The 27,921-nt window shown below is 43.7% G+C and overlaps 1 protein-coding gene and 1 long non-coding RNA gene across 2 annotated transcripts; one reads left to right on the top strand and one right to left on the bottom strand.

The window, feature by feature from the left end:
* Positions 1 to 1,410: 1,410 nt before the first annotated feature.
* Positions 1,411 to 21,022, top strand: LOC113019783 (E3 ubiquitin-protein ligase TRIM21-like). Its single transcript, XM_026163584.1, is given in 3 exon segments — positions 1,411 to 1,504; positions 19,335 to 20,979; positions 20,982 to 21,022. Coding segments are annotated over 2 exon segments (1,662 nt in total). The 5' UTR covers positions 1,411 to 1,504; positions 19,335 to 19,343; the 3' UTR covers positions 21,008 to 21,022.
* LOC113019784 (uncharacterized) lies at positions 5,948 to 6,904 on the bottom strand. Its single transcript, XR_003272097.1, has 4 exons — positions 6,839 to 6,904; positions 6,469 to 6,764; positions 6,184 to 6,254; positions 5,948 to 6,070 (listed from the first exon to the last, which is right to left on the bottom strand). It is a non-coding gene; the product is annotated as an uncharacterized LOC113019784 (long non-coding RNA).
* Positions 21,023 to 27,921: the final 6,899 nt, after the last annotated feature.

The following is a 27,921-nucleotide window of genomic DNA, read 5'->3' as shown; positions in this document are numbered from 1 at the left end:
AGGTGGAGCGTGAGGGGTGGTTCCCTATTTTTTATTTATTTATTTTTGTTGTTGCTGGGAGTTGGAACCCTATTAGTTAGATTGCTTAATATTTACGCTAAGTACTCTTTAAAATACCAGAATAGGGAGGATGGTGTAGGTCTAAGTTTATTAGATTGATCAGTATTGCTGAACTATGAAATATTTTTTTTGCATACAGGTATAACAGAATAGCTTTAGTGTAGTTGTTGTTTTAAACTTGAGTATGAACTTATACAAAATGCAGCAAGATATTTAATAAAACAGTTTTGTTGATTAAAAAACACTATATCGGATTCATATCGGTATCGGCAGATATCCAAATTTATGATATCGGTATCGGACATAAAAAAGTGGTATCGTGCCATCTCTAGTCCATGCTCACAGGTGTACACACGGGTGATCACACCCACAAACTACACCCTTTTTGGCTCCTACCTCAAAGCACACTGTGTTCTGTTGATCTTATGTGCTGCACAATAATGTTTAATATTTAGTATTTACTGTCATATTCCCATATATCATTGTGATGTTGTTTATTCTATTACTCTTGTTCTCTTCTGCTTGTTTTCTTTTTCTTTCTCAGCAGGTGATCCAGGTGATCGATAGATGCATTTTCTTTTCTTTCTTTTTTTTTCCTGCCCATTCTGTTGGTTTTTGTTTTTTGCCCTTCTCCCCCGTCCCTCTTCTCAGCTGTTTCTCTTTCCCTCTTTCTTTCTCCCCTTCTTTCCTCCAGTCAAGTCTGTCCCGTATTCAGTAAGTGAAAATAAAATAAACAATAAAGGTGAATCAAATAGACCATTATGGCAAGGCTGGGATGGTCAGTTTGGTAAAGTAAATCCGTTGGGCATCTTTCTTTGCCTTTAGACAACAATTCTGATGCAAAAGAGCCAAACGGGACTGGCAAAAAAAAAAAAAAAAAGTTTTTTACATAAATCTTCATTCACCAGCAGCGTGACTGTGAAGTGCTGCACTGTATGATTCTAAGTTTTCTCCCCAACAAACACAACAATGTTGATGAATTCAATGGGGAGCCAATGCAGCTGTATTAGCAACGGTTTTTAGATGTGAGTATTTAGATGTTTTGGACAGAAGCCTTGCTGCAGTGTTTTGGACAATGTGCAAGTGGATCTGGAGTGGATGTGAACACCATCAGGGTGGGACAGCTGCTGTTCATTAAATGGTGTTCAGTGCAGTTATTGCATATATTTTATTAGGATCTAAAAAAGCTGAATCTCAACATAATTGGTGAAAATCTTATCATGTTAGCTTCAAAATTTGCAACCATAATTCCTGTAAAGGGAGAGGCAGCAAAACCAGAAAAACAGCTGCAGGTAGAGGCGGAGCAACACCTCAAATACAAGAAATTCAACATCATTTTCAAGAAGTGAAAGTGTGAGAGAGCAGCAGCAGAGCTGCAGTCGAGTCCTGTTTGTCTCTAAAAGAAGATTCACTGGAGTCCATCAGGTTTCTCTCAGCAACAGTGGTGAGTGCAGCTGATCACACTTCCTTTTCCACACAAATCTTCTCTCTCTGTTCACTTCATGTTGACTCATTGACAGTCACATTGGTTCCAAAAAATCTACTCATTTAACTGATGGGTCTGTCTAGCACAGCCCCTCGCTGGAACGAGACAATTCTACTACAACTACAGAAGCAAGACGCAAGTCACCAAAGTTCTTTGTGTTACTCGTACACGAGGGAGAGAACTGTGACAAGCATGTTCCTGTCGCTCACCAGCAGCGTATGTGTGCCTGTGTGTGTGTGTGTGTGTGTGTGTGTGTGTGTGTGTGTGTGTGTGTGTGTGTGTGTGTGTGTGTGTGTGTGTGTGTGTGTGTGCGGTCAAGATGTGACCCTGTGAAGAATCCCCACACCTATTGGCGCCAGGGAGTCCAGCTGCTCACATGAACTAAAGGCTCTTACACTCAAACAGATATACGTGTGCTTGCTATACCACATATCAGCGAGAGAAGATACGACCTCTCTCATGACCCTAGGAGGTGTGTGATCTATGCCAGAACACTCTGAAGAGGAGTGAACGCACTCCCCTCTTCCTTCTGCACAGAGTTGTTACAGACCTCATAGGATGAGACATTCTTTCAATATGCAATCAACTATATACTTCTAAGCATAAATGATTATATGTTTCTCAATACAAATGACAATAATAAAATACAAACGCAACAGTAACCACAGATGTTGATGCTGTTTCAAACAGGACTCTGCACTCAAAGCATGTGCTCTAAACTTTGGACTGACTCCACACTTTCTGTTCTGATTACTGTTTGTTCGTCACTTTCTGTTCTGATTACTGTTTGTTCGTCACTTTCTGTTCTGATTACTGTTTGTTCATCACTTTCTGTTCTGATTACTGTTTGTTCATCACTTTCTGTTCTGATTACTGTTTGTTCGTCACTTTCTGTTCTGATTACTGTTTGTTCGTCACTTTCTGTTCTGATTACTGTTTGTTCGTCACTTTCTGTTCTGATTACTGTTTGTTCATCACTTTCTGTTCTGATTAATGTTTGTTTGTCACTTTCTGTTCTGATTACTGTTTGTTCGTCACTTTCTGTTCTGATTACTGTTTGTTCGTCACTTTCTGTTCTGATTACTGTTTGTTCGTCACTTTCTGTTCTGATTACTGTTTGTTCACCACTTTCTGTTCTGATTACTGTTTGTTCACCACTTTCTGTTCTGATTACTGTTTGTTCGTCACTTTCTGTTCTGATTACTGTTTGTTCGTCACTTTCTGTTCTGATTAGTGTTTGTTCACCACTTTCTGTTCTGATTACTGTTTGTTCACCACTTTCTGTTCTGATTACTGTTTGTTCGTCACTTTCTGTTCTGATTACTGTTTGTTCATCACTTTCTGTTCTGATTACTGTTTGTTCGTCACTTTCTGTTCTGATTACTGTTTGTTCGTCACTTTCTGTTCTGATTACTGTTTGTTCGTCACTTTCTGTTCTGATTACTGTTTGTTCACCACTTTCTGTTCTGATTACTGTTTGTTCACCACTTTCTGTTCTGATTACTGTTTGTTCGTCACTTTCTGTTCTGATTACTGTTTGTTCGTCACTTTCTGTTCTGATTACTGTTTGTTCGTCACTTTCTGTTCTGATTACTGTTTGTTCATCACTTTCTGTTCTGATTACTGTTTGTTCGTCACTTTCTGTTCTGATTAATGTTTGTTCGTCACTTTCTGTTCTGATTACTGTTTGTTCGTCACTTTCTGTTCTGATTAGTGTTTGTTCGTCACTTTCTGTTCTGATTACTGTTTGTTTGTCACTTTCTGTTCTGATTAGTGTTTGTTCGTCACTTTCTGTTCTGATTACTGTTTGTTTGTCACTTTCTGTTCTGATTAGTGTTTGTTCGTCACTTTCTGTTCTGATTAGTGTTTGTTCATCACTTTCTGTTCTGATTACTGTTTGTTCGTCACTTTCTGTTCTGATTACTGTTTGTTCGTCACTTTCTGTTCTGATTAGTGTTTGTTCGTCACTTTCTGTTCTGATTAGTGTTTGTTCATCACTTTCTGTTCTGATTACTGTTTGTTCATCACTTTCTGTTCTGATTACTGTTTGTTCGTCACTTTCTGTTCTGATTACTGTTTGTTCGTCACTTTCTGTTCTGATTAGTGTTTGTTCGTCACTTTCTGTTCTGATTACTGTTTGTTTGTCACTTTCTGTTCTGATTAGTGTTTGTTCGTCACTTTCTGTTCTGATTAGTGTTTGTTCATCACTTTCTGTTCTGATTACTGTTTGTTCGTCACTTTCTGTTCTGATTACTGTTTGTTCGTCACTTTCTGTTCTGATTAGTGTTTGTTCGTCACTTTCTGTTCTGATTAGTGTTTGTTCATCACTTTCTGTTCTGATTACTGTTTGTTCATCACTTTCTGTTCTGATTACTGTTTGTTCGTCACTTTCTGTTCTGATTACTGTTTGTTCGTCACTTTCTGTTCTGATTAATGTTTGTTCGTCACTTTCTGTTCTGATTAATGTTTGTTCGTCACTTTCTGTTCTGATTACTGTTTGTTCGTCACTTTCTGTTCTGATTAATGTTTGTTCGTCACTTTCTGTTCTGATTACTGTTTGTTCGTCACTTTCTGTTCTGATTAGTGTTTGTTCACCACTTTCTGTTCTGATTACTGTTTGTTCATCACTTTCTGTTCTGATTACTGTTTGTTCGTCACTTTCTGTTCTGATTACTGTTTGTTCGTCACTTTCTGTTCTGATTACTGTTTGTTCATCACTTTCTGTTCTGATTACTGTTTGTTCGTCACTTTCTGTTCTGATTACTGTTTGTTCGTCACTTTCTGTTCTGATTAATGTTTGTTCGTCACTTTCTGTTCTGATTAATGTTTGTTCGTCACTTTCTGTTCTGATTACTGTTTGTTCGTCACTTTCTGTTCTGATTACTGTTTGTTCGTCACTTTCTGTTCTGATTACTGTTTGTTCGTCACTTTCTGTTCTGATTACTGTTTGTTCATCACTTTCTGTTCTGATTAATGTTTGTTCATCACTTTCTCTTCTGATTACTGTTTGTTCATCACTTTCTGTTCTCTAGCATATCGAGACTATCTCTCCATGTCATTACATATTCCATATGTACGGGATACGACCCCCCTTGGTCGTGGCGTGTGGATATCTCTTCAAGACACTCCGGCACGCCCGGCTACGCCCCACAGCTTATGTATAAAACAGCTGTGCAGACGTGACACCGGTGATCGTTGATCTCCACTTGTGTGTGTGGGCAAAAGAGTGCTTACCTTGAGAGTACTGTGTATGTGCGTCTATTGGAGCGTGCTTCAGCATCCTCCGTGGGCGATGTATTTCTCCCTTCTAGGTCCCCTGGTAGCCCCGGTATTCCCCTGGTACCCCTTAGCTTGGTTCCCCTTGGCTGGCCCTTGCTTCTCCTTGGTTGGTCCCCCTTCCCCGGCATATCGCCTCGAAAAAAAAAACAGGATTATGCACCGGTTGGACCATGCTGTGCAGCTGCCGGTTAGTGCGTAGCTCGGCTACAGTGAGGAAACACGGCAGGGACACGGCTTCAGTGTTCAAGCATACGCTGTCGCCTTGGCACTGTGCAGCTCGGCTGCTAAGTGTGTTAACACAGAGAGGATACGACTTCAGCCTTCCTAACGTTCGCTGTTGGCCTGCTTAACAATGTGGGAATAAACAGTGGGGAATTATGCTACGTTTCGTGTCAGCTAATCGTTAGCCGGCCTGCGAGTAGGATTCCAGCCGGTTAGCCTGTCTGGCGTGTCGCCCGCAGCTCGGGGGTTAACGCGGCCAGCAGGGCTCCGCTTGTAGCTCGGCTACATTGGGGAAATGTGTCAGAGTTCCAAGCATATGCTTTTACCTGTCAGCACTGTGACGCAGGAGCTAATAAACAGTGGAAGGGGAATTCAGGTTGTGGCTAGCGCCGGTGTTCTGACAAAACGTCCTACCTTGTCAAAACATCCTACCGTAGCGTAAATTTATGGTCTTGTCTATCAATCCGTGCTACCTTATCAGAATATGCTACCTTACGTAGTTAATTGCTCCGTCGTATAGGTAGGATGTTCAGATGGCCAAATCACACTTAAAAACTTTGAGTTATTTCGCTAGGACGTTAAGAACATGCTCCCTGCTGGGATTTATTTAGAGCGCTTTGGGGTCCTTAGGGACTAGTAAAGCGCTATATAAATACAGGCCATTTACCATTTAGGTAGCATGTTCAGATGGCCAAATCACACTATCAAAACATGCTTCCTGCGTAGTTTTATTTAGGTAGCATGTTCAGATGGCCAAATCACACTATCAAAACATGCTTCCTGCGTAGTTTTATTTAGGTAGCATGTTCAGATGGCCAAATCACACTATCAAAACATGCTTCCTGCACACAATCATCTAATGTTGACAAAGAATACAAACACACATGGAGGGGAAAAGACAGCTGTTTTTATTTGAAGTTGTTCTGTGTTTTCCTTACATTTCTTGCATTTATATTCTTGGTTGCTTTCTTTATATTTTTCACATTCAAAATGTGCCCATCTTTGGCAAGATTCACACTGCACCTGGAAAGGAAAAATAAAACACTCATATTCTGTTTGGTGAATACTATTAGTCAACATTTTAAACATGATTAGCAAGTAATGATACTAAGACGTATGTGTTTCTTTTGTTTTACCATTTCAATCATGCTGCGGTCAGCGTCAGCATCTAACATAGAGCAAACAATGCAGTAATCCTCAGCGTTCCCTGAAACACATTCATTTTTAGGTTTTAATCAAACATTATTTATTGATTAATTAAAAAATAATAGTAAATTTGTTCCACAAATACTTCATGGCAAATTAGTCCCTTGAATTTTTTTAATTAGACTTAAAGAAGGGTCTTATCTGAAAGTGTTTGAAAAGCAGTATTTAAATTGGAAGTACACACTCTAACGTGATAAGGACTTTACTGGACTTACCTCGATGTTCAAGTAGGGTGCAAGCTATCTGCATTCGCTCCAGCACAACTGCTTCTGTAGTGGTTAATACGTCACTGACCTCTCCAAAAGCAAGGTAGTGTTCTGCAAACTGTGAGATTTCTCATTATTATAATGTAAAGTCCTAATTGTAGCTAACAATAAATGGAATCATTTGAATAAGTGTTACCTTTAACAGCAAAACTCCGCAACTGCTGGAATCCTGTTGCTTGTTGTGTTGCATAGTCTGTAACTGCCACTCCATGGTGTCTTCATGCCCTCTCATCCTCAGAAAATTCCTATTTGAACAAAAATGTTTGTAATGAAACAAGAAATGTTTTATCTAAGAATAATACCTCAGTATCATGCATACCTCCAGTTGCGCAGAATTTTCCTGTCATAAACACCTTCATTCCCCATGGGGTCTATGAGCAGTATTCTCTGTGCAGAAATGTTGACAATCTAAAGAAAAAGTTAATAAATTAATTAAAATTACTATAGTTTTTGCCACTGAAAACCTATTTAAGAATAACACTTTCAGCAAGAAACTGCTTCACAACAAATTAATAACTAAATGGACACATACCACAAGAATCCAGTGCATACCAAAGTTCACAGGGCACAACCACATGACATTTACATGGTGGCTTCTTCTTCTTCTTGGCACACTGTGGCCAAGTATTTACCTAAAGAGGTATGGAAAAGTAAACTTAACACTTACCGCGTTAACAAATTCTCTTCCTTGGTCGGATAAAATTCGTTTTGGGCAGCCATGTCTATATATGAGTGAGCACAACTGATGAGCTACCTCAGCAGCACTTTTGCTTTTTAATGGAAAAGCCTCAACCCATTTCGAAAAATAGTCTGTTGCAGTCATAATGTACTGGAAGCCACTAGACGTTTTTGGAAGAGGTCCAGTTAGATCTATTCCAATTAGCTCCCAGACATGTGACACCTGTCAATGATAAAAGAATCACATTAATATGTAATTTACATTATAACATTACTATTTTCTACTAAAATGCTACTGATATTTACCTTTATACACTGCAGTGGTTGCACAGAAGCCAATGGTTTTCCCATTTTTTGACACTGGTCACAAGCCAGGACCTTAAACATATTGAATGATCTTTATATTATCCAACAATCGCAATTAATTAAACAACAGGTGTCATGGTCCTGGGTCGTGCGACCCAGTGTTTTGTGTTTAGTCTATTTTGATGGTTATTGATTGTTTAGGTTCTTTAAGGTAGTCCAGTCCTTTTGTAGTTATGTTACCCTTGTATCAAGCCTCCCTTGCCCTTCGTGTGTTTATGTCTGTGTGTCTTGTATTGTCAAGTTCATGCTGTCGCGTCTGTCACCTCCCCCTGTACTACGTCTCCCCGGTTCATGTCCCATGTTTCCTATTTTACTTTGAAGGCCTGCATTCACTGTCAGTGTATTCAGTTTCACTCCTCCTGTCCTGTCGTTAAGTTCATGTATATCAGCTGCGTTCCCATGTGTGGCCACTTCCCCTGATCATCCCTCATGTGTATTTAGTCTCTGTGTTTCTTACAGTCGGTGTCGCGTCGTCTGTGTTCCCACCCTCCGTGTTTCCATGCCCGGTCTGTTGCAGTCTAAGTCATAGCCTTACCTTAGTTCATTCCCAGTTTAGGTTTCTGTTTAGTTATTGCTTTTGTGCTGCCCTGATTCTTGTTTGTTTCTCTTGCGTTACCAGCCACAATAAAAGGCTCGCTTTTGTTTAAAGTTTACTCCCGTGTCACTCGTGTCTGCACCTGAGTAGTGATGGGTCGTTCGCGAACGAAATGGCTCTTAGAGCCTGCTCTTTGACGTGAACGACGAGAGCCGGCTCCTTATCGCGAGCCGTCACGTGGTTTTTTCCGCTTCACTCCACAGCAAGCCTTGTGCTTTACGCTGGGCAGAGGGGGGAGGGGCGGTAGTTACACTCAGTAGCACAGAAACAGAGCCAGAGGGAGAGAGAGAGAAAGAGAGCCAGGGACAACAACGTCATATTAGAAAGGTATAGTAATCATCAACAACTATTTTCAGCTGCAGATGATAAAGGATTCAGAAAGTGCGGATTCATGCGGGCCCATATGTCAGAGAATGTGCATGTTCTTTTTGTTTTCATATTATAATTTATATTTAATTGTGGTGTGTTTTGCAGTGTTTTGTGTTGTTTTCACTTTAAATTTGTAAAAGGAAACAGCTGAAAATTTAAATAGTTAAAAGTTGAAATGTGAATAGTTGATTTTTGTATTATATGATTTATTTATTACATTTTATGTGGCGTGAATAAATAAAAGTATATTTACAGTGGTCCCTAGAGACAAAGCACATACAAACTTCAAATCACGTACGAACTCTGAAGCATGTACAAACTCCAAAACACGTACAAACTCCAAAACACGTAAAAACTCCAAAACACGTACAAACTCCAAAACACGTACAAACTCAAAACACTTACAAAAGACAACAGAAGTGCTCCAGGATGCTGGGCGCAGTGTTGAGCTTTTGTTATCTTGTGGCTACACAAGCCAGGAAGTACCAACGACCTGATTTGGTGTGTGATAGTAACAGGTAGATGAATTTTTTTTATTATTTGAATATATTTGAGTGCCTGTGTATAAATACACAAACAATACATCCATGCTTTCAATTGTGTAATTTAAGTGATCTAGTAGCTCTGCTTTGGAAGTACAGTTCATGCTAGAAATGTGTTTTGGAGTTTGTACGTGTTTTGTCTCTAGGGGCCACTGCATATATTTATATATAAACATATATAAATAAAACCACTTTGTTTTACGTTAGTAATTCCTTTTGTGCATAATTTTATATTATTGTGAATAATAAATTAATTAAAGCAACAAAACAACCTGAAGAGCCGGTTCGGAGCCGAAAGAGCCGGCTCTTTTTAGTGAGCTGAGCCGAAAGAGCCGGATCTCTAAAAAGAGCCGGAAATCCCATCACTACACCTGAGTCCTCCACGCACTCTCCACACGGTCTGTCACAGCGGACCGTGACAACAAAATTGTTCTATAAAAATACTCGATCAAGTGGCGAAACAGTGTTAATTACTGTACATCATCCTGAAATCTGATACGTGTCTTCAGGATAACTATGCATTCTATTGGTGCACTATTAACATACTATATATAAATAACAACTTTAAAAATACATACCCAATTCCCAGTGTCAACCGACATGCCATACCAGTAAAATCTGGAACAAATTGCAGTTCGAGTCTTGAGTACACCAGTGTGTCCACCGATGAGACTTGAATGAAACTCTTGGAATAGTCCCATGGCTTCTTCTTTTGTTTTTATCACTCTCCTGTTTCCAAACAAGAGCACTCCGCCTATATTTAAAAAATGTAAATTAATTATAACATGTATTTAACCAATAATTACATTTGTTTTTTTGTTACTTTCTTCTGCCCTTTGCCCTTGCTTTGACTGTAGGACAAGATGGCGCCAGCAGTATGCACGGCGACACGTCCGCTAACCCTGCTAACTTTGCTTTGGCTTTGGCTAGCCTTATCCTTCTCCATTCTATCCCAAAATGCTCTCGCTCTGCGTGTGTATAATCGCCAGTTACTCCTTGAAATCAAAGCTTCATATGACCTCACTCTTAAACAATCGGTGGTAGGAAATGCTTATGGGCCCCCTCCACCACTTCTAGAGCCCTGTATCCCGGCCTACTTGTGTCAACACACCTTCACAACGTCCTGGAAAAAGCGTCCGAGGAAACGAGGAAAGCGGGCTGGGCTGGTCATCAAACTCCGAGCTGTTCTCCGTGCTTCTCGTGGAACTACTGGACCAGCAGAGTGCATCTTGAGATGGATCCTGCCTGTTGTCCCTGGAACTTCCACGTCACTTGATCCCCCGTCCTCAGCTTTTTATTTTCCTAAGCGGCCTCGGACCCGTGGATGCGGTGTGGACCACAGAAATCTTCGCACACTTAACTGAGCTGGAGCGTCCGATGCCAGGATCTACACATTCCAAATGGCCTTACTAAATGTAAGATCATTAGCAAACAAGACGTTTGTATTAAACGACTTCATAAAGTCACAACAGTTGGACTTTCTATTTCTGACGGAAACATGGCTGCAACCCGGTGAGTCTGTAGCGTTTTCGGAACTGGTCCCTCCCAATTTCTCATTCTTCAGCCTCCCTCGGTCCTCTGGCAGGGGGGAGGCCTAGCCACTGTGTTCAATCCTCGATTTCATTGCCATCAAATATTACAGCATGACTCATTTTCTAGTTTTGAACTCCAGCTGTTTGAGTTACACCTTAATCCTGCTGCGCCTCTGCTGTGTGCCCTCATATATCACCCTCCCAAGTTTAATAAGGATTTTATCAAAGAGTTTTCTGATTTTATGGCTGGAATCGCTCTTAAATACGACAGCTTTTTGATCCTTGGCGATTTTAATATTCATGTCTGCTGTGATTCCAAACTTTTGGTCAAGGACTTTTTAAATATTATTGATTCCTTTAACTTGACCCAGTGGGTTACTGGTCCCACGCACGAAAAAGGTCACACACTGGACTTGGTGCTTTCCCACGGGTTGGAAGTGTGCATCACGGATATATCCGAATTACGCATTTCCGATCATCTTCCTGTGTTGTTCACTCTAACACTGCGCTGCTCGATGGACAAGTCGAACGCCCCACTGCGCAAAAAGCGAGCGCTTAATGTACTGACAGCACCTGCCTTTTCTGCTGCCTTTATGGACTCTGGAATAATGAACTCCAATTGTAAAAATGTTGAGGACCTTTCGGCTATTCTTCATTCTACTTGCACTTATATCTTGGACTCTATTGCACCATTCAGAACTGTGCACGCTAAGCATTCATCAGAACTGTGGTTGAACGATTACACCCGCTCCCTCAGACGTGACTACAGATGCGCTGAAAGGAGATGGAAAAAGGACAGATTGTATGTTTCCCTACAGATTTTAAGGACTCGTCTCTCTGCTTATCAAGAAGCTGTAAAAACTGTAAAAACACAATTTGTCTCAAACTTAGTATCAGCAAACAGTCATAGGCCTCAGGTACTTTTTAACATTCTTAATCGCTTTTTTAGTTTATGTGATAATCCTGGAGTTACTTCTTCACCAAGTATGTGCGATAATTTTTTAGCATTTTTCAATAACAAGATCTTATCGATTAGGGCCCTTGTTTCGTTGTCTGCTGTCTCAGTTCAAAGCCCTCCACCTGTGTGTTCAGTTGTCTTAGAGCAGTTTGATCCCGTCTCCCTTAAGGACCTGACCGCGATAGTTAGTGGCCTAAGATCATCACACTGCCCCTCTGATTCTCTTCCCCCGAGTCTTCCCCCCCATCCCAAGCTTCACCTGTGGTTGCCCGCTTCGCTGGCGTACACACCAGTCGGACCTCGCTGTGGTGAGTGAGAGTTCTCCAACTTTAGTGCCAACTCTCTGTCTGGCATTGCCCGCATGTTGTAGCCCTATGCGACAGGCGGGCTGTTCCTTCCTTCTTGTCCTTAGCGGGCGACCAGCGGCGGAGGTCTGCCGCGCAACCACTATGCTGCTTTAGGTGCCGCAGGTTCTCTTGCTTGACCAACGATTATCTTCCACGCTTTTCGATCCAAGGCGATGGTTCTTGCCTGCTCGAGGTCAAGTCGAAGGGCCTTCAAATCATCCTGGATTTGTTTCATCCATGTCTTCTTTGGTGCATTTCGATGCACCCTCCAATCGGTGGAGCGGGTCAACCAGAGTAGGCCATGGGGGTAGCGGCTCGGGTCCATTGGACAAATGTGGCCAAACCAACGGAGTCGGTGGCGCTGGATTAGGTCGCGATCGTCGGTTGGCTGCCGCAGCTGGTGAGGATGGTGTCATTCGAATGACGGTCGCGAAGGGAAACGCCGAGCATGCATCTAAGGCAACGCATTTGGAAAACTTCGAGCTTGCTCAGGTCGTGTTTTAGCATTGTCCACGTCTCTGCACCGTAAAGTAGAATGGGCAGGATCAGTGTTCGGTAAAGGAGGATCTTTGTCGCTAATGAGATGTTGTTCTTCTTCCAGACGCACCAGCGCAGGGAGGCGAATGCTGCCGCCGCCTGCCCAATTCTGGAGCGTATCTCCGCTGATGATGCCACTTTCTTCTCCTCGACGAGGGACCCCAGATATTGAAATTGTTGGACTTGTTTGATCTGCACACCATCAAGGTGGATGATCGTTGGTGAGCCGTCGGTGGTCAGGACTTTGGTCTTCTCGGCGTTAACCTTGAGGCCGTACAGTTTGGAGTGCCGGGCGATGTCATAGAGGATGTGAGTTGCCTCGGTGTCGTCTTCGGCAAAAATGGCACTATCGTCAGCGAACATTAGATCGGTGATAAATCGATCGATCGAGGCTTGGACTCCGCGGCGGCCCTCGAATGCTTTGTGCATTATCGCATCGATGACGATGTTGAACAACAGCGGTGACATCACATCGCCCTGCCGGACCCCTGTCATGATGGGGAATTCTTCGGACACTTCGTCATGAATACGTACCTGGCTAGTCGAGCCATCGTAGGCGGTTTGTAGTAGCTCGATGATCTTCACTGCTGGCCGGTCGTTGCAATCAAACGCAGACTTGAAATCAATGAAGATGATGACTGTTCGGCGTCCGCATCTGATCCGTTCCTCCATGAGTCGACGTAGGGTGAAGATCTGGTCGCTGCAGCCTCGTCCGGGTCGGAACCCGGCCTGTTCTTCCCGGCTGGTCATCTCACGGTGATTTTGAAGGCGTGATTGAATTATTTTCATAAGGACCTTGCCGACGATGGACAGTAAGCTGATGCCCCGGTAGTTTTTACATTCTCGATTGTCGCCTTTCTTTAGGATAGGAATGACAGCCGCCTTCTTCCAATTTGCTGGTATCACATTTGATGTCCAGATCAGTTTGAATAATGAGTGTAGACGTATGACGAGGACTTCTCCTCCAGCTTTGAGGGCTTCTGCTGCCACATGATCAGGGCCAGCGGCCTTGTTGTTCTTTAGCGAATGGATTGCATCAGACATCTTCAGAAGTTTTCTGATGACTCTGCGGTGGTTGGATGCATCAGCAGGGATGATGAGACAGAGTACCGGGCTGTGGTCGACTCCTTTGTCACGTGGTGTGAGCAGAATCATCTGCAGCTCAATGTGGCAAAGACCAAGGAACTGATCGTGGACTTCAGGAAGACCAGGAAACACTTGGGGGTCAGTGTTGACATTGTGGAGGACTATAAATACCTTGGAGTACACATTGACAATAAACTGGACTGGGCTAAAAACACCACAGCACTTTACAGGAAGGGCCAGAGTCGTCTCTATTTTTTGAGGCAACTGAGGTCCTTCAACATCTGCCAGAAAATGCTCAGGATTTTCTATGAGTCTGTGGTGGCCAGTGCGATCCTCTATGCTGTTGCATGCTGGGGGAGCAGGCTGAGGGTCACAGATGCCAACAGACTTAATAAACTAATCCGTGAGGCCAGCAATGTTGTGGGGATGGAGCTGGACTCCCTCAAGGTGGTGTCGGAAAGGTGGATGCTGTCCAATATAAAGACAATGTTGGATAACACCTCCCACCCACTCCATGACATGCTGGTCAGTCACAGGAGCACGTTCAGTGAGAGACTGAGATTACCAAAAAGCACCACTGAACGACACAGGAAATCTTTCCTGCCTGTGGCTCCCTGTACAACGCATCCACTTAACACACTGTTTACTGCTACAACTACACATGTTTCTTTTCCAGCTATTTATTTATGACTGACTTATGTATGTATGTATGTATATATATGTATATATTGTACTATTCTTAGTTAGTGTATTGTCTGTCTTGTCTTAATGTTGGTTTATAATGGAGCACTGTAACAAAAAATAATTTCCCCCAGGGATCAATAAAGTATTCTGATTCTGATTTTCAAGTTCCTCGGTGACTTTGTTCCAGTACGCCTCACGGTCTGCTTTCATCTTCAGCCGCACCTCACGGTTTAGCCGACGACACTTTTCAAAGTTGGTTAGCTTGGCCTTCTTGCGTTCGACGACCAAGTCAAGACAGTCGTCCGAGATCCACGGTTGTGTGTGACGTCAGGCGGGTGGGCACAGCGGCTTGGCGCAGTCCAAGATGGCTTCCGATATTGTTTGCTCTTCTTTGTTGGCATCGTCGTTCAGGGGGAGTAGGGCGAAGCGGTTCGATAATGCGATCTGGAATTCTTGACGGCGGTCATTGTTGGTGAGGTGATGCCAGCCCAGCCTGGGCGGTTTGGGTGTCGGCCTCTTCGCTCGTTGGAGCTTCAGGCGCACTCTGGCGCGGAAAAGATAGTGATCAGAGCCGCAGTCAGGTCCGCGCATCGCCCGGACATCTTGCAAGGATGATCGGAACCGGGTGTTGATGAGCACATAGTCGAGTAGCGCTGAGTCATTTCCTCTTGGGTTGCGCCATGTCAGACGGTGCTTGAGCGAGTGTTGGAATAGCGTGTTCCCGAGGACCAGTTTGTTGGCGGCGGCAAATGACAGCAATCGTAGCCCGTTGTCGTTCATTTTTGCATGGCCGAATTTTCCCATCGTCGATTCCCAGCCAGTGCAGTCTTCTCCGACGTGGGCGTTCATGTCGCCGGCGATCATGATCATGCCGGTTTGAGGTAGGGAGTCCAAGACGTCTTGCAGGCAATCATAGAAATCATCTTTAGATGCGTCGGAGTTCATTTCGGTCGGTGCATAGACCGCGATGATATGTAGCTTGATTGTATCGTTGACAGTTAGGACAGCGATACGGTCAGATATAGGTTGGAAGGCCACGATGCTTGCAGAGAACCGATGGTGTACCATGAAGCCAACTCCGGCTTCTCTTTTGTCGCCGCCCGAGTAATACAGCGTCATCTTTTCGTCCATGGCCGGCACTTCGACAGAGACAGCGCCAGTTCCAGTCAGCTGAAGTTCCGATAGGGCCGTTATCGAGACGTTGAGTTTTGAAAGTTCACGGGCGATGATCTCCTTCTGCCCAACAAGATGACCAGTTCTGACATTCCATGCTGCAATGTTGATCGGCGTCTTGGGCGTGAGACGATGGAATTGATGGCCAGTAGTCCATTTCCCACCAGCGCCCTGGGTCCCCAGCGCTGGCGCATCGGCTGCCCCGGATGCGGGCTGTTACTTGGTGGCTCGGTGTGCTGCGTTCCCTGGCTATCTGCCTCACGGTTCCTGGGCTAACATTGAGTGGCCGATCACTTGCAGTCCTGCGTCCTGCAGGACCGGTTCAGGCCAGTCTGGTATCTGCAGACTGCTGCCTCCACCCCCTGGCTCAGCCTTCGTGTCTGGCTTGGCCCTGACTGGGGTGGTGTGTACATATGTGTATTTGTACATAGTTCTTCACTCTCGGCAGTTCGGTTGCACTGTCTCCTCGCGGGGTGTCTTAAAGAGTTACCGTACATATGGAATATGTAACGGTGTGGAGAGATAGTCTCTCACTAAGAGAACCTAGGTTACACCATAACCGTACGTTCTCTAGCATATCGAGACTATCTCTCCACCGTGAGGCCACTCGGAGACGCGTTCCGATCAAACTAACAAACCGGTGTCACGTCTGCACAGCTGTTTTGTGTAGCCGGGTGTGCCGGAGTGTCTTAAAGAAATATCCACACGCCACGACTAAGGGGGGGTCGTACCCCGTACATATGGAATATGTAACAGTGTGGAGAGATAGTCTCTCACTAAGAGAACCAAGGTTACACTGTAACCGTATGTTCTGATTAATGTTTGCTCATCACTTTCTGTTCTGATTACTGTTTGTTCACCACTTTCTGTTCTGATTACTGGATGTTCATCACTTTCTGTTCTGATTACTGGTTGTTCGTCACTTTCTGCTCTGATTACTGTTTGTTCATCACTTTCTGCTCTGATTAATGTCTTTAAAGTTTTACTTTGAAACATCTGAAGTCATTGCTGGTTTACGCCCTTGCCCACGCACCTGTGAAGTGGAAGCACCTGAGCCTCATTTCCCCTGCCAGCATTTAAGCAGAGGGATGGCAGCAATTCATCACCAGATCATTGTGTGACTCGCACTCCCTTGAATTGTCCCTTTTTTTCTTGAGTCGGCTGCGAGCAGCGAGTGACCAAAGAGGATGGAGTCCGTTACCGCCCCTTACGCCACTGGTTTTAGGGTTTCCCCTGTTACAGCAACATAAACCCATGTTGGATTGGAAAAGGGAATGCCTTGTGGGGTAAAGGGGTGGTGCCATACGACCTGTTTAAAAGCCACCACCCTCTCTGTCAGTTTACTTAATCCCTCTGTCACACAATCCACCTTACCATTCTTCGGTTCCATCTGTTTATCACGACCTTGAAGAGACTCACGTCTTCCTTCAACAGTTGCCGGTGCGATTATTATTAAACTAGTGGTACATGTGCCACAGTCTGAGAATGACTGACCTAGGAGATTGAGTTTGGCATATAGGAGGCCCAACGAACTGAACCGGACCCTGGGACTGTCCCTCCAGGACTCTTTGTTCCCTTCTCTGTTAGGTCACTGGGCACGCACAACCACATTCACCTGGCACCCAGGGGTCCACCACACCATCTCATTCATTTAAAGTAGAGCAGGACGACATGGCAAAAAATATGTATCACGATATATATTTGAAAATTTGCGCTAACAATATAACTGACGATATAATTGATGCGAGACAAAATACAACTCCACAACTTTACTAGCACAAAAAAAAATCTATTTTCACTTAAACAAGCAGCTGTTTTTTATGTGCATTAAAGCTATATAAAAATTTAACAGTGCAAATGCAAATTCCTTGCTGAAAGTTTAGAAATGGGCTGACACATCCTGAGCATAACCATGTAAAATATCCACTGAAGTTAAAAAGAGGTGCAACATTAAACTGCAGTGTGCCAAATAAAAAAGTAAAATACGTATTTTTCGAGCCATAAAGTGCACGGGATTATAAGGCACATTAAGCGAAACAAAGCAGTCAGATAAATCAAGCTTTATTCAACTCCTACTTCTTGCTTCCTCCACTTCTGTACCATTGATTCATTAATGGTACAGAAGTGTACCATTAATGCTGTATTCTATCACAGCTGCTCTATTCCCATGTTGTTGCAGTGTATTAATGACTAACCTTCTATTGTGGATGGATTATCTCAGTTGTTCTGCTGACTGAAGTTTGGTCCATTTACAGCATTCTGCCATGCGATTGCATTTGTCTCTAATCATCAGGAACCTTCACGTTAACTTTTATCGAGTGGAAAAGCGTTAGCGTTCATCCTCCAACGTTGCTGTTTATGTTATGCTAACATAGCTGTGTCGCTAGCGATCACGTAGCACATCATTATATACCACCTAGCCCAACTTCAGTAACCTTACCAAACGTCACTGCTGTTTAGTTTCCTGTCTTCGTTTATGTTGGAAGTGATAGCAGAGCTGCACGTTTTAATTTTTTCAGAAATCTCTTTGTCAGAACATGCTATATCATGCTTAGGTAACTAGCGAAACTAGCGAGCTAACTTCCACTAACTTCCTGCTAACTTTTAACTTCGTTAAATGTAATAAATTCTGTTTTCATGGATGCCCAGATGTTAAACTTCATAGTTACACCTGGTAAAGCAGCAATGCTGATTGTTTTATTAAAGATGAAAGAATTTAGACAGTTTTTAACTCTCAGTGATGCTGCCGTGTTCGTTTGACTTCGGGACCTGAAGCGGAGGGAGTTTAGGACCCAGATTACTCCCAGATTTACAAGCACCTTAGTCCGACAAATACGGCAATAACGACGGTCTGCTTGCATGTTCTACAAAAAAATGTGCTTTGGTGGGTATCTGACAGACAAACACCAAACCAGTTCCACATCACTGAAGTGGCACCATTTTTACAAACCAATTGTGGTTCATCCGTTTCACTCAATAAGATGCTTTCTCCCTTCTCATTCTCCGTTGTCGCCATGCTTTTTCGTCCATGTGCGTATGAAGACAAAGGCACTGCGCATTCGCGTTTTACCCATATTCATTTTCTTATCGTTGCCTAACATTGTACCGGTATTACCGTGAACTGTATAATATGGCCAAGCCCTAATTTAAAGCTTCGCTTAGTGGCCTACTCTCGCCAAAGATGTCCGTGAGTACATTTCTGCCTGGCCAGTCTGCGCACAGAACAAGACCTCTAACCAACCGGCCTCTGGCGTGCTCTGATCCTTGCCGATGGCAGGCCATCCCTGATCACATATCACCATCGACTTTGTCACGGGCCTGCCACCCTAATCAGGTAACACAATCATCCTAACTATCATTGGTCGTTTCTACCTAAGCTCCCGACAGCTCTGGCAACTGCCTGGCTCCTAACAACTCACGTACTTCGTCTTCATGGTATCCCTGCTGACATTGTCTCTCACCGAGGCCCACAATTCACATCACAAGGCTGGAAGGTGTTCTGTTCGGTTCTGGGAGCCCAGGTTAGTGTTTCTTCTGCTTTTCATCCACAGACAAGTAAACAGAGAACAGGCTAACCAAGAGCTTGAGGCAGCCCTCCAATGTGTGGCCTCTACCCACCAGACCACCTGGAGCAAACATCTCCCTTGGATCGAATACTCGCGTAACAGCCTCACCTCTTTGGCCACTGGATTGTCTCCCTTCGAGGCATCCCTGGCTTCTTTAAGTTTCTTTAATTTTTTAAGCTTGTGTTTTGGATGAACCCGTTTGTGTCTCAGTGTGTGGCTTGATCTCCACCACTTACTCTTAGAACTGAAGAAGCTTTACTGGTGAAACTTGCAGACCATTTTCTTTCCAAGCTCCTTAGATCACTGACGCTTGTTTTTCTCTTTGTAAAATTAAATTTAAATTGAATTTTGAATAAAATGTGTTTTTTCCTTTCTCCCTCAGAGTGCAGACATGTCAGCTGCCAACAATCTGAGATCTGAAAATCAGTTTCTGTGCTCCATCTGTCTGGACGTGTTCACTGATCCAGTCACTACATCATGTGGACACAACTTCTGCAAAACCTGCATCAGTCAGCACTGGGACATGAATGTCATCTGTAAGTGTCCCTTGTGTAAAGAGACTTTCTACACTAGACCTCAGCTGAGGGTCAACACCTTCATCTCTGAGATAGTTGCTCAGTTCAGACGTGAAGCTCAGCAGAAAGCCAGCAGCAGCAGCTCAGAGCAACAAGCTGCCAAACCAGGAGAAGTTCCCTGTGACGTCTGCACTGGAACCAGACTGAAGGCCCTGAAGTCCTGCCTGGTGTGTCAGACCTCCTACTGTCAGACTCACCTGGAGCCTCATCTGACAGTGAAACGTCTGAAAAGACATCAGCTGGTTGATGCTGTGGAGAACCTGGAAGGCAGGATGTGCATGAAGCACGATAAACTCCTGGAGCTGTTCTGTAAGACCGACCAGACATGTGTCTGCATGCTCTGCTCTGCTTTAGACCACAAGAACCACGAGTTTGTTCCTCTGAGAGAAGAATATGAAGGAAAGAAGGCAGAGCTGGAGAAGACAGAGGCTGAGATTCAGCAGATGATCCAGAAGAGACGACTGAAGATTCAGGAGATCACAGAGTCGGTGAAGATGAGTAAAGATGCTGCAGACAGACAGAAAGCAGAAGGTGTTCAGGTCTTCACGGCTCTGATGGAGTCTGTTGAAAGACGCCTGAAGGAGCTCATGAAGGAGATCGAAGACAAACAGGAAGCTACAGAGAAACAGGCTGAAGGTCTCATCAAAGATCTGGAACAGGAAATCTCTGAGCTGATGGAGAGAAGCTCTGAGGTGGAGCAGCTCTCACGCTCTGAAGACCACCTCCACCTCCTCCAAAGCTTCTCCTCCCTGAAAGCTGCTTCACCCACCAAGGACTGGACAGAGGTCAGAGTCCGTCCACCATCATATGAGGGGACTGTGGTGAGAGCTGTGGAGACACTGGAGGAGACACTCTGGAAAGATATGAATGAGCTGTTTGAGGCGGAGCTGCAGAGGGTGCAGCAGTATGCAGTAGATGTGTCTCTGGATCCTGATACAGCTCATCCTTATCTCATCCTGTCTGATGATGGAAAACAAGTGAAGTATGGTGATGTGAAGAAGAAACTTCCAGACAATCCAGAGAGATTTTCTCCATGTCCTAATGTTTTAGGAGAGCAGAGTTTCTCTTCAGGCAGATTTTACTTTGAGGTTCAGGTTAAAGGAAAGACTAAATGGGATTTAGGAGTGGCGAGAGAGTCGATCAACAGGAAGGGAAACATCACATTGAGTCCTCAGGATGGTTTCTGGATTGTGAGGTTGAGAAATGGAAATAAGTACAGTGCTTGTGCTTCACCTCCAGTCCGTCTCTGTCTTCATCCTGGTCCTGAGAAGGTGGGGGTGTTTGTGGATTATGAGGAGGGTCTGGTCTCCTTTTATGATGTAGGTGCTGCAGCTCTGATCTACTCCTTTACTGGCTGCTCCTTCACTCACAAACTCCACCCATACTTCTGTCCCAGTAACAATGATGGCGGTAAAAACTCTGCACCTCTGATCATCTGTCCTGTCAATCAAACTGATCAACGACTGATTTTATTGGATGAATGATTGATTTTTATTGAGGAGAACAAATGAACATATTGAGCATAATACTCTCCATGTTTTCTATAGAATCTGATTATCAGGACTCTGACTTTGATCTGATTCTCATGGAATTTGACGCAAACAGAAGAAAAGTTGAATCAGGAAATGTTCCTACTAATCATCAGGAGCCTTATTAAGACTTATTGTTCATTCTCCTGCCAGTGGTGGAGGAGACTTCTTTACTTTCTTTCGGTTGAAGAAGAGGCCTCGCAGTCCGGCTGTCTCACTGATGACATTGAGGGATTAGCGGCTGCCATCTATTCCAGACCTCGAGTGTTTGAATCTAAGTACTCACACACATGTTCACATTCAGTGCTGTGCATTTTCTTTATTTGGCTGGACAGCTATCACAATTATTTTCTCATTCACAAAGAGTATACAAAGACATTTTGGTTAGTACCAAATAGACACACTCTGATTACGGACTGAGGAGGCTGCAGTTTTGCAACCCCAGGACTGAGAAGAAGACTCTATAAATACCATACTCACATATCTCCAGGCTAAGAGAAGGGTAATTGATGCAAATATTTTCTTTTCATCTTCTAATCTTTGTTTAAACTTTATTCCAAGAGAACTGTAAGTTGTTCAGGTTGTAAACATATTCACCTAGATCATCTTACAATGCTGATATTGCAGCCATTCCCCAACTTTCTGTGAATGGTACTCATGGCCATTGGACAATGGACTTTCATCAGTAATTGTAGATCAATGGTCATGAGAATTTGCATATTAATGATCACGAAACTGACCTCAAACCCCCATTGTTCATTCAGTGGGCTGGTTTCAGTCATTATGCAAATGTACAGTTTATAAGATTGCGAAAAACTGCAGTCAGCTGAGACTGAAGAAGTCACTCGGATGAGTGATGAAACATGTCCCCCACTGAAAATGTTATGACCAGTTGAACAAAAACTACTTTGGGAAATATTAACCTAGTGTTGGTTAAGTTTCCTTCGATTTGCCAGTGTCAAGCTGATGTGTAAGAGGGTATGTTAGGAAGTTCTGGAGGTGTTAAAGTAGCATGTGTTCCAGTCCATCAAGTGAGGTATTGAACACTGATGGTAAACTGCCATTAGAAACCTAATTAAATTGTCCTCTGTTGGTATTAATATTGTTTCGATTATTCCTTGGTGAGGAAGCAGAAAATTATTTGAAATAAGTTTACCATGGGTTTGTTTTTAAGAGCTTGATCAATTGCAGCAGAGACATTACTTCAGTTGAAAAGTAATTAGTTATTGTTACTATTTACCACTTCAAAAAAGTTACTGTTACTGAATTAGTAACTGAGTTACAATTTTATAAAAGTAACTAATTACAGAAAAAGTAACTACTGTTGTACTTTAAAAAAAATGTTTAACAATAAAAATTTGGATCCCCTCTGAATGGAACTAAAATACTAAAATATAAATTAATAAACATGCTAAAACTTCTATTCATTTCTTTATTTAATAAAGTTTAATAAATTTCATAAGTGTTATTTTTTTAAGTGAATGCTTTCTGTTTTTTCTTCACAGCAGAAGGTCTGCTCTTTAGTCATACATCATACAACATCATAAAGTCTAAAATAAAGCATGATTGTCACTGTCTCTGCAGCCACTGTAGAATGACAGGCCTTGTTCCATAACTCCATGCACTTTGTTGTAGGGCTTCTATATACAGTGGAACCCCAACCGACGAAATTAATTCGTTCCCGAGGGTCTTTCGTAAGTCGAAAATTTTCGTAAGTCAAAGCACCCATTGCGCGTTTTGAGTGAGGCGATGCTGAACGATAGACTATAGGATAAAGCAACAGAAATGAAGACTGGAAATAAAACGAGACGTTTCAGTCACACAGCAGAGCACTCAGCTGTTAGTTAATGTGATGACCTTGAGCTGTGTTTGTTTAATAGGAGTTGGTAGCAGATGTAGAGGTGGTTCTTTAACTGATACGGTGGCTTTGAAAATGTTCTCATATCCCAGCACACAGAGTAAATCGTGTATTATTATGTGAAGTGGCGATAAAACCGAATTAGAAATTGAAAAGTGCTGTCGTTGTGTTTAACTCCTGCATCTCGGTCACTTCTAATGACACATAAATCAATGTTCAGAAGTCATTGCTGTGTGTGAGGAAGTGACAGCAGAGATGAAGCTCTTCTTCTCTTCGTGTCTTTGAGCGGCTGCTTCGATCAACTACTTTTGTTTTGATCGTCATGATCACCGTCGCTCTCACTGTGTGCGAGGAAATCTGGATCCTGTTCTTATATGAATGATGCTAATCTCCATCTGTCGTTATCATAATCTGTGATCATCCCAGCACTGAAACAAGCTAACAGTTCACCTGTAACTCCGTTTGTAATCCACATGTCTGAACGACAGATGAACGTGATCGGCTCAGACGCTGCTTGTCTGCATTTTTATCCTCTGCTTTGTTCTGCAGCTTAAGGACTGAAGCAGTGTGTGCATTACACCAGAGATTTGGATTTTCTTCTGCTTTTAATAAGCCTGAACTAACAGAATGCTTTCTACTCTATTTTGCTTGTGTTGCACACTTGAATTAAAATGAATTGAAACCAGTGTGGCTTTGTGAGTTCGCCTTTACTGCATCTGCAAATATATACATGGACATAGCACAGCGTTACACACTTTTGCAGTCTCACATAACGCTTATAGGCGCACTGCCTTATGGGTAGTGTTTAAACTCAAACCACTAATATTTCTTACAGTGGAACAATGAAATAAACACAAGGTAGTGTGATCCACCAGTCTACATCTGCTGTGATTACAGCCCGGTACAGGTATAAAGCCACAAAAGTGCCACGAGGTTTCCGCACAAACTAATGAATCAGATCTAGCTGCTAATCGTTAGCATCACAGCTAATTCACATCGCTACCAATAACTTATACACTAATGACACATAGTGGGGATTAACGGCCAACTTTCCCACATTCTCTGCAACCCCGTGGACTCATCTGTAGACACATTTTAAGTTATTTACCATCTTGTATCTGCTTACCTGCAAATATATACATGGACATAGCACAGCGTTACACACTTTTGCAGTCTCACATAACGCTTATAGGCGCACTGCCTTATGGGTAGTGGCTGGCTTCTTTACTCCCGCTAGAGCTGCTCATTTTAGGGGATACTCCCTCTTGTGGTGTAACGGAGGAATAACTACGCTTCCTGCACTATGTCATTTCTGGAGACTGGGGCACACATTATTTTACCACAATCAAAGAAAATACATATTTGAACAATCAGACCATTTAACTAACTACAATATTGTCACTAAAGATTATGGGGGGTGTCTTGTTTTGTCCACAATGTCTTTCTTGTCCTTACACTCTCCCCTCAAAAAGTTAATGGCGTCCCGACATTCTACCAATATCAGTCCTTATGTGGCAACTATACATTGCTCGTAGGAGGCTACATCCCTTTAGGAGTCAGAGTTCAGCATCACTGCTAGCCACAGTGAAACACATGACATGTATCTCCCCTTCATGTCATATGTCGCAGCAGGTGTTATTGTGCACGATAACAGTCTACTGCTTTTCCATCCATATCATGGGTATCTGCATCTTTACTGAGTAAGGTGCTCTCACCTGGGCATAACCTCGCTACATAACATGGGTGCCATTCTCATTACAGGTCATTCCACTAAGTCTTTTTATGGCTAACAAAACAGAATTAACACTTCTTTCCTTCTAATAAGCATTAATAAAAACCTGAAAATGTAACTGTTATAACCGTTTTACTGCAATATGTAACATATGACTGTGTCTGAGGTACTTATTCAAGTGCTAATGTTGGCTGTCCTAACTTGTGGTACGTAAACATTAGCTTTTGTTTTCTCATTCTGAAAGGATACTTTTTCACACTGACAGGTGACTGGTCAGTGTCCTCTTGGTCACTGCACTCCATCTCGAGCTGGTGTGTCTGCTCTGTGTCTTTAATGTCCTCTTGTGTCTCTGTATCCTCGTCATGCTGGTCGCGTTGGTGTTCTATATCGTTCACGCCCAGATTCTCTTCTTCGCCATCCTCCTGGTGTTCCATGTCATCGTCATCACAGAGATCCTCCCTACTGCCTGCTCCACTCTCTGCGTTGAACTCTGATGCTTCTGTCCACCAGGACTGTCTACCACGTTCCCCTTGTTCTGTTGCCAGTCCTCTGATTGCCCTCCAGTCATCTTCATCCTCCGAACTGTGCTCTTGCTCATGCCGCTCATGTCTGTCCTTGTTGTTTTTCTGTTTTTGCTTTCCCAGTTCTGCATGTGAGTTGACTTTTCCGGCTGGTAAGAAGTCACACAGCAGCAGGAGGTTCCTGTGGACGACTCTGACACGTCCCTTGCCATTTTCTGGCTTAATCTCATATACTGGGCTCTCCTTATGTTTCCTTTGTGTCACCTGAAACACTTGGTCCTCCCAGAAGGATCTCAGTTTCCCTGGTCCTCCCTTCTCACCAAAATTCCGGACCAGTACTCTGCACCCTGGGTACAGCTCTGCACCATGTGTTTTTCTGTCATAGAGCACTTTTCCCCGTCGACTCTCCTTATAGGCTGTCGCTGAGGCCAGTTTGTAAGCGTCCTGCATGCGAATCTTCCACTTCTCAGCATAGTCTTGATGAGAAGGGCTTTGGTCATTAGCTGTGAGACCAAAAATCACATCAATGGGGAGTCTGGGGTTCCTCCCAAACAAGAGGAAATAAGGTGCATATCCAGTAGCCTCGCTGCGCATACAGTTGTACGCATGGACCACCTTTGCCAGGGATGCCTTCCAGTCTGCTTTTGCCGCCTCTGGAAGGTTCCGAAGCATGGCCAGCAGTGTCCTATTAAACCTTTCTACCTGACCATTTCCCTGGGGGTGGTATGGTGTGGTTCTGGACCCCTTGACTCCACTGTATCTCTCCAGCTTGGCAAAGAGTTTGTTTTCGAACTCTCTTCCCTGGTCATGATGGAGCCGTGTGGGAAAACCAAACTTCAACACAAAGTCTCCAAATATTTTTTCTGCCGCTGTTTTGGCACTTTTATCTCTGCAGGGATAAGCCTGAGCAAATCGTGTAAAGTGGTCCATGGCCACGAGGATATACTCATACCCTCCCTTACATTTCTCCAAATGTAGAAAATCAATGGAGACCAGCTCAAACGGGTACGTTGTAGTGATATTGATCAGTGGGGCTCTGGTGGGCTTGTGGGGACGCTTGTTTTTTAGACAACTACACACCTGTGTTATGTAGTGCTCCACGTCCTTCTGCATGTGAGGCCAGTAAAAGCGATCCCGAATGAGGGCCAAAACTCTCTCCACCCCCAGGTGACCCATGTCTTCATGTAATTCTTTATAAATGAGCGAATGGAACTTCTTAGGCAGGAGTAGCTGTGTTCGTCTGAGTGTTTTCCTGTACAGTAACCCATCATTATCAAGGTGCAGTTTCTGTTTTTCCCTTGCCAGGGCAGCAATCTCTTTGTTGCCTGCCTGTTTTCTGCCTTTTGGCCACCGATTAGAGATGACATACTTCAGGACTTCCCCGATCACAGAATCCTCTTTTTGTGCATCTCTTAAGTTTGCCTTAGGGATTTCCAGACCTGACATCCCTACCTCCTCACTTTGCTCTGCTACCACAGTTGAGATGTTTAACGGGCAGAGCCAGGGTTCACTTCCCTGCAGCTGAACAGCCAGAGCCTGAGTCACGCTGTCTAGGACCTCAGGTGTCACTGCTTCTGTACACGTTTGTATGTAGTGTTCCATATCCAAGGGCATTCGTGAGAGACCATCTGCATCCCTGTTAGCTCTACCAGGTCGATACTTGATGGAGAACTGGAAGTCAGCGAGTTCAGCCACCCATCTGTGTGTGGTTGCATTCAGTTTTGCCGTTGTCAGCACATATGTGAGGGGGTTATTGTCAGTGTAGACAATGAAGGGCGGTGAATAGTAGAGATAATCTCTAAACCTCTCACATATGGCCCACTTCATGGCAAGAAATTCCAGCTTCCCTGAATGGAGGTGGTAGTTCTTCTCTGGGGCAGTAAGGGTCCTAGACCCATATGCTATAACCACTAGCTTCCCATTTTGTCTTTGGTAAAGCACAGCTCCAAGTCCCTCCTGTGATGCATCACAGTGTAAGATGAATGGTTGCTCAAAGTCAGGATAACCTAAAACGGGGGGCTGAATGAGGAAGTTGACGAGCTGACAGACCACCTGATGATGCTCAGCTGACCATGCCACTGGGTGAGAGGATGGTAGCTGACCCCCTTGATTCTTTGTCCTTTTATTGTGTTTTGACGCCCTGACTCTCCCTTCCCCTGGCTTTTCTGAGGAGAGCAGGTCATAGAGTGGCTTTGCAATGCGCGAAAAGTTAGGAATATAGTTGCGATAGTATGAGATGAATCCCAACAGCTTCCTCACTTCCCCAATGGTGGTGGGGTTCCTTTCTTTTAAGGCTTGGACAGGTGCAATGTCAGCGGGGTCCATGGTGTGACCATCTTGAGTTACCAACCTCCCCAGGAATCTCACCTGATTTTTGAACAGTTCACATTTCCTGGGTGTTAATTTCACTCCATGGCTCTGATAACGCTGCAGGACCTGCTTTAGATCATTTAAGTGGTCCTCAAATGTTTTTGAATGAACAAGGTTGTCATCCAAGTAAGGCAGGCATGTGTCGTCCCGCAGCCCTGCCATGCATTCTTCCATCGACCTCTGAAACTCTGCCGGTGCAGACGACAGCCCAAAAGGAATTCTTACCCATTCATACAATCCCCAGGGTGTGATGAATGCTGTGAGAGGGCGACTTGACTCTTCCAGGAAGCCCTGGTGATAAGCCTTCCCTTGGTCTAAGACTGAGAACCAGGAACTCCCTTTCAATGTGTTGAGCATATCCTGTATGCGTGGTATGGGATGGCG

This window comes from Astatotilapia calliptera, chromosome 3 (assembly GCF_900246225.1).
Source record: "Astatotilapia calliptera chromosome 3, fAstCal1.2, whole genome shotgun sequence".
Lineage (NCBI taxonomy): Eukaryota > Metazoa > Chordata > Actinopteri > Cichliformes > Cichlidae > Astatotilapia > Astatotilapia calliptera.
This window is presented reverse-complemented; position numbering and strand designations above follow the sequence as displayed.